Source organism: Physeter macrocephalus, chromosome 4 (genome assembly GCF_002837175.3).
Source record: "Physeter macrocephalus isolate SW-GA chromosome 4, ASM283717v5, whole genome shotgun sequence".
Taxonomy (NCBI): Eukaryota; Metazoa; Chordata; class Mammalia; order Artiodactyla; family Physeteridae; genus Physeter; species Physeter macrocephalus.
Window position 1 is genome coordinate 49,029,776 of NC_041217.1, and position 7,408 is coordinate 49,037,183.

The 7,408-nt window shown below is 47.0% G+C and overlaps 1 protein-coding gene across 1 annotated transcript in view; it reads left to right on the forward strand.

The window, feature by feature from the left end:
* The first annotated feature begins 1,942 nt into the window (after positions 1 to 1,942).
* Positions 1,943 to 7,408, forward strand: part of TEX35 (testis expressed 35) — a 13,990-nt gene continuing 8,524 nt past the window's right edge. The window contains exons 1-5 of the mRNA XM_024133729.1: positions 1,943 to 1,981; positions 2,703 to 2,751; positions 3,362 to 3,432; positions 4,380 to 4,436; positions 5,142 to 5,201. Of these exons, the coding sequence (XP_023989497.1) occupies positions 1,943 to 1,981; positions 2,703 to 2,751; positions 3,362 to 3,432; positions 4,380 to 4,436; positions 5,142 to 5,201 (276 nt within the window). The remainder of the gene's footprint in view (positions 1,982 to 2,702; positions 2,752 to 3,361; positions 3,433 to 4,379; positions 4,437 to 5,141; positions 5,202 to 7,408) is intronic.

Sequence of the window (7,408 nt, forward strand, 5' to 3'; positions counted from 1 at the left end):
CAGTGCTGCTTCCACCTAGGGCCTCACGCAGTTGCAAAATCTTAGAGAAGAAAGTAACAGACTCATTTATTTAGGTTCATTAAATATATTCCCAGCCCTTCCAGAACATACTGATGACAACAATGATGTATTTGAGGGCAGGAATAGCAAGTACTATATGAAGGCACAAACCTGGAGCTGTGGGTCTGTAGTTAAATTTCTGTCCAAATGATGATGATGGTGTGTGTGTGGGGGGGGTGTGGGTGTGTGTGTATAATTTTCTACTTTACAGAGCAGTCTTCACAATGAGACCTTGATTCCTTTTACACCCAATTTCCTGATATATGGGCCAGTGGGCTCATGTGACATGCTTGGCCAAGAGGAGACTCATTTAACAACTGCTCAGCCAAGCAAAGGACACTTTGCCGCAGGCCCAGGAGGAGTTCAACCCCAAAGACGAGAAGGTGCCCATTTTCACAGAGCTGGTAAATGTTGAGAAGGAGACCATCATTTTCACCCTAGTTTCCTGCTCAAGCCTATGGGATCTTTGGAAACCTGTGGAGAAAGGGCCCTCCTGCCATGTGGCCAGCGGATCTGGGAGGACCGAGCACAGTGGTCAAAGGACCTTAGCTTTCCAACCCCTCATTTACAAGGGGGAGAGGCGCTTGGGAAGCTCCCCGCCACTTGCTCTCTTCCCCTCCCATCTCTTCCCCTCCCCCACTGAACAGTGACAGACTGTTGTGTCACTGTTCAGTGGGGGAGGGGAAGAGATGGGAGGGGAGGAGAGGAAGTTTGGTTGTGATGGGCTGAGATTGAAGGCTCTCACCAGGTTGGGAGCTGCAAAATAACCCCCTAGGAAATGCATCAGAAATGCTGCAAGTGACTCCAAAGACGCTCCAGTGCTCAGGGCCTCTGGGAAGGACAAGCATAGGCACAGGAAATGGGAAGGTGAGGGTGATAAGTCATGTCCGGGGTGCGGACACACACTTCACATGCAATTTGCATCGTTTCCTGTACTGTCTGTTCTAGGAATTTCCAAGTTGGCCCTTTCTGTAGCAAGTAGTAGAGGGAAGAAGGCATGCCCAAGGATAAGAGGAAAGAGAATTATTCAGCATCCAGTTAGGCTTGCTAACCTGGATGCTGAATAATTTTAGGTCCCAGGAGAGGCTACATTCCTTTGACTCTCGAAACACAAATCATAGTTACCCTCAGGATGGCTTCAGTATTCTTCATTGCCCGTCATCTGGGCTTTTCACCGACCGCACTGTCCACATACTGCTTCTTGCCCTAACGCTCTTCCAGAATAGTATAAAAACCAGGAGAAAAGAATGGAGTTGGGTGTAGGAGGGGAGAGGGGACAGAGCCAGCTGTGCAGTCAGGCCTGGGCATCAGAGATCGTCCTGCCGAGACTGGCACCCCTCCCCCAGCACAGAGAGCCCAGGATTAGCACAGTACATGCACCTTGAACCGGAGAGACTTCAGGGCATCCCAACCCAAAATAGCTTTAGGCTCGAGGAAGGGTCAGGAGAGCAGGTGTGTGGGCTTCCAGGAGAAGCTCGTTGTTGAGGGCAGACACCTCCTCCTGGTCTTTGGGTGGGTCCCTCTGGGAAAGGAGCCAGCAATGTTTGCTTCTCCTGGGGTGTGCCTTGTGCTTGGGCCACGCAGGCTGTGGTCCTTCAGGGTGGGCTTTCCAGGACAGCCCCTCTACCCTTGCAGGAGGGAGACTTCGTGGCTTTGGAACCCGGCCTGAGGTCCTCTTCTCAGCGGCCGAGGCACCCCAGGCTCAAAGTTGCGGCGACACTCCGGCCGGCATGCAGGTCCTGGGCATTGTGACCTCAGCTGTTCCACACACAGAGAGGTGGACATCCTGCCCTCACCTCAGCCTGTAACCTGCAGTGGCCTGGTCCCGGGGGCCCACTGTGGGGAGGCTGGGAAATTGAAGAACACTCTGGCCTCCTCCATCATGTCGGCCAAGAGGGCAGAACTGAACAAAACAAACCTGGTAAAGGAGAAACGTTGCTGGCCAATGTGGGGCCTCTGAACTCTCACTGGATGGAGTTGGGGGGCACAGAGAGTCCCCAATGAACCCTCGGCTTTTCTTTCTCCCTCTGAGCATGACGTGGCCTCTCAGGCTGGAAGGAGGGTGGGGAATAGACCCCTGGCCTTGGGGTGGGAAGGACCCCCGCCAGGACAAGAAGCACTGAAATGCCCCACCCCAATCTCGCCCACTCCGGGAGCTATGACCCCAGCCAGGCCCGCATTTTACCCGTGTGTTTAAGGCACACAAGAACCTCATCAGATAAAGGTAATTATCATCCACAATTTACAGACGAGGAAGTGAAGGCTCAGAGAGGCTAAATAACTTGCCTAAGTCAACACAGCTGGTAAGGAGGGCAGCTGAGACTAGAATTCAAGTCTGTCTGTCTACCTCCAAAGTCAATGCTCCTGAAAAAATACTTAGACGGCTTCCTTGAGTTATCTTAACCTACTTCCCACCAGGCCTCACCCCTGCCAGCTCCCCAGGGAGAGGGCTGCCTGCTGAACAGGCAGGTGTCACTCATGAGAGGAGTAGAACATGAGAAAATGTGAGTTATCTTGGCCCAGGCGCTGGGGGTATGTGGGCCTGAGCTTAAGCGCAGTTGGACAGGCCGGGTTGGGTGGGTGGAGGGTCCTCCCCAATCCTCATGCCTGGCAGCCTGAATCCCAGCCTCCTGTCTCTGCAGAACAAGAAGTACAAGGCAGTTTGCCTGGAATTGAAGCCAGAGCTCATCAGAGGAAGAAGCTTGTTTGAGGCCATCCCGGCAGCCAGGCCTGAGACGCACGGGGAGGTGACTTGGAGTCAGGGGTCATTCGCTGTTCCTGGTGGCCAAGACTTGTCCCAGATGCTGGCGGATACATTGAGAGAGAGACGAGCTCTCTGCTCTCACAGAACAAAGCAGATACCTAAATAAATAAGGAAAAATTCAGTAGTTTTACCTATGATTCAGGGAATTAAAATAGGGAGATGTGACCGGGGGGCTGCTGTGGGTTGAGGGTGTCAGGAAAGCCTTCCTCTGAGCTGAGAGCTGTAGGACAAGGCTGCGGCCCCCAGAGGGCTGAGGACGGGTGCTGTGGGCAGAAAAAGCAGCCCTCACAGAGGCCCTGAGGTGGGAATGAGTGTGGCTGTGGAGGCGACAGAAAGCTGAGGCCCAGTGGGCCAGGAAGGGAGTGGAATGAGATAAGCTCAGAGAGGGGAGAAGGATGGAGGAAACTCCTGCACAGGTGAGGCCAGGTTACCTCTGTGCTGACCCAAAGGGAAGAGCAGAAACTCGGGGTCACCCCTCCTGCCTCACCCTCCCACGCCTGCGCTTTCCAATATTCTGTGTTTCTGTTTTCAACCAACAGACATATGGCTACAAAGGAGCTAAACAAGAAGGGCCATTTAGCAAACCAGGAGGGACAAAGGAGCTAAAGGTAGGTGTGTGGACCCAGGAGACAGGAAGTTGGATCAACACAGTGAATAGGTGGGACCAACAGAACAACCGCTGCAGCAGGTAAACTGCCGGCATCTACAGTTCTGCTCCAGCCCCTGTGACTTCATTCCTTCTGGTTCTCTCTATTTTAAAATAATTTCAGACTTACAAAAAATTTTCCAAAAAATGGTACAATGAGTTCTAGTATACCCTTCCCCCAGATCCCCAAATGTTGGCATTTTATCTTGGGGTTTTTTTTCTCTCTTTCATATTCACACACCTATATATAACATATATATTTCCTGACCCATCTGCGAGCAAGTGGTTCTCTCAGATTTCGGTATATATTTCCTCAAAACAAGAACACTCTCTTACACAGCCACAGTACAATTATCCAAACATCAAAAGCAGGAAATTAATGTTGATACAGTTCTCACCTACAGCCCTTATTCTAATTTCACCAGTTATCCCACTAATGTCTTTCATAACAAAAGAGAAGATAACTTTTTTGGTCTGGGATCCAATCCAGAATCACACCTTGCATCTAGTTTCCATGTCTCTTCAGTCTTTTTTCATCTGGAACAGTTCTTTGACCTTGTCTTTTGGGACGCTGTCATTTTTTATGACAAATCATTTATTTTGTGGAATGACCCTGAATCTGGGTTGTCTGATGCTTCCTCACCCTTAGACTTAGGCCATGCATTTTTCGGTGGTCACACCACAGGAACAAAAGTATGACCTTTCCAAAGTGCATCACATCTGGAGGTACAGGATGTCTGTGTGTCCCACTATCCTATTTTCTTAATAGCATCCTTTCTTTCCTCCCTGCTGGCATCTATCTCTCTGCTCCTCTTTTGGCAATGCCCCAGGATCTTTCCTTTCCTCCTTTTGACCATTTCCCTTCCATCCAAGACATTTCTTTACTCCTTCTCTATTTTATTTTCTCAGAATGAACTCAGGGAGGTGAGGGAAGAGCTCAAGGAAAAAATGGAGGAGATAAAACAGGTAACAGGATGAGACTTTTCAGCTCATGGAGAAAAAGTGTAGCTTCAAGGAAAATGCAATGCCTAACTTTGAATAGTAAAGAAAATCAGAAATTGCATGGAAAAAGCAATCAAACCAACTGAGCCCAAATCCCCTAGAGTGTTTAAGTGTCAGCAGCTTAGGTTATCTGTTTCTTACTTGTTTGATGCTTAAACCCAAATTTTGAATGATAAGGGCTCTCTAAGATATCTCACTGATAAGGGTGGGGAGATACAACCTTAGTGACAGAGTGAGAGGGGCTGACCTGGAATTTGGGGACAGTCAGGGACCAATTCCATTGTCCTAATACTCCTCCCCTGAGCAAGCTGCAGAGCAAGAATCCTCTTCTTGTTTCTCTGATGGAATCACCTATAGCATATTTATGAACAAAGGAAATGCTCAAGCAAGAACATGTAATTGAAGCTGTGGTCTGAGGTCCACATGGCAGCCTTGCAATGACCAGATCCAAGCTGTGCCAAGGCTGCTGCTGGTGTTGACTTGATGATACACTTACCCTAGTCCCTTCACAGACTCTTGGGAAGAAAGTGGCTTTAGTAGGCCATTATTAGAACATTCCTTAATCTTTATCCAGCTCATTCCAGGGGAGAAGCTGTAGCCCTTAGCTTAAAATGCCTGAAAGACAACTCTACATTCAATAATGTGCTCTTTGACTTTCTTCCTCACTAGATAAAAGATGTAATGGACAAGGACTTTGAAAAACTCCAGGAATTTGTGGAGATTATGAAGGTAAGCATTTACTGAGTGCCCTCCATGGGCTAGTACCATACTAGGAATCATGCAAGGAGATGCCAGAGCCTGCCCTGCAAGTGCTTACAGCTTAATAAGAGACCCAAACTCTATTGCAAAAAAGAATTAAATAACAAGTAAGTACCAAGCTAAATGATGACTGGTTGTCAACTAACCAGGGGTTTAGAGAAGTGAGTAATGAATGCAGGTTGGGGTAACCACAAAAGTCCTTTTAGAGGAAGTGAGCCTTAAGGTGAGTCTTAAGGCAGCATTGAAATTTTAATGTGAATCTAACCAAGAGCCCAGTAAGATTATTTGTGAACTCAATAATTACTAAAAGGATCATCTAGATTCTAGAATAGCAGTTTACAGACTTTGGTGGATTTCAGAATCACCAGGAGCACAAATATAGGAATCAGAGCTCAGGTCTTGTATGGATGGGGCTGGCACCCTGGGGTTTTGTTCATGTTCCCCAGGTAGAAGTTTGAGAACAACAAATGAAGAAGCATAAATAGGCAAAAGCATTTATTTATAAATTTTTCAAGAGTTGTAAGGGGGCATTACTTCTACCAGATATTAAAATCATAATGAAGCCAACTTAATAATCAAATTAAGGTGGTACAGCCCAAGGATAACCAGACAAATGAAGAAACCAACATAGATAATCCTGTAACAGCCTCTCTGCCAGGAATGCACTGAGAATCACTTCTGAGGATTTCTAAAGTCCGTTTACCCAGGCCCTGGCCCAGATGAACTGAATAAAAACCTCCAAGGTTGGGCACAGTTGCTCAAAACTCTTAAGTGATTCAGATGCTTGCTCCTGATGAGAACCAGGTCCTTAGCTCTTTAGCAGTAGTTATTAACATTGGCTACGTGCTGGAATCACCTGTCCTGTGGTTTTGAACAGCTCCTCTTTACACCTGGCTGCACCCCATAGCAATTATATCAGAACCTCTTAATATGAGGACCGTGGACTTCCCTGGTGGCACAGTGGTTAAGAATCCACCTGCCAGTGCAGGGAACACGGGTTTGATCCCTGGTCCAGGATGATCCCACATGGCGCGGAGTAACTAAGCCCGTGTGCCACAACTACTGAGCCTGTGCTCTAGAGCCCTCAAGCCACAACTACTGAGCCCATGCACTGCAGCTACTGAAGCCCATGTACCTAGAGCCCATGCTCCACAGCAAGAGTAGCCACTGCAACGAGAAGCTCACGCACCTCAACGAAGAGCAGCCCCCACTCGCCGCCACTAGAGAAAGCCCACGCTCAGTAACAAAGACCCAACGCAGCCAAAAATAAATTTAAAAAAAAAAGAATGGAGGCAAAAATCGAGAAGATACAAGAAATGTTTAACAAAGACCTAGAAGAATTAAAGAACAAACAAACAGAGATGAACAATACAATAACTGAAACGAAAAATACACTAGAAGGACTCAATAGCAGAATAACGGAGGCAGAAGAACGGATAAGTGACCTGGAAGGCAGAATGGTGGAATTCACTGCCATGGAACAGAATAAAGAAAAAAGAATGAAAAGAAATGAAGACAGCCTAAGAGACCTCTGGGACAATATTAAGCACAACAGCATTAGCATTATAGGGGTCCCAGAAGGAGAAGAGAGAGAGAGAAAGGACCCGAGAAAACATTTGAAGAGATTATAGTCGAAAACTTCCCTAACATGGGAAAGGAAATAGCCACTCAAGTCCAGGAAGCAGCAAGGGAAAAATGACAAATAACATACAAGGGAACTCCCATAAGGTTAACAACTGATTTCCCAGCAGAAACTCTACAAGTCAGAAGAGAGTGGAATGATATATTTAAGGTGATGGAAAGGAAGAACCTACATCCAAGATTACTCTACCTGGCAAGGATCTCATTCAGATTTGATGGAGAAATCAAAAGCTTTACAGAGAAGCAAAAGCTAAGAGAATTCAGCACCACCAAACCAGCTCTACAACAAATGCTAAAGGAACTCCTCTAGGCAAAAAAGAAAAGGCCACAACTAGAAAAAAGAAAATTATGGAAGGAAAAAGTCCACCAGTAAAGGCAAACATACAATAAAGGTAGGAAATCATCCACACACAAAGCTAGTAGGGAGGTTGAACGATAAAAGTAGTAATATCACCCGTATCCACAATAAGCAGTTAAAGGATACCTAAAACAATTAGATGTAAAATATATCAAAACAGTAATCATGAGGTGAGGAG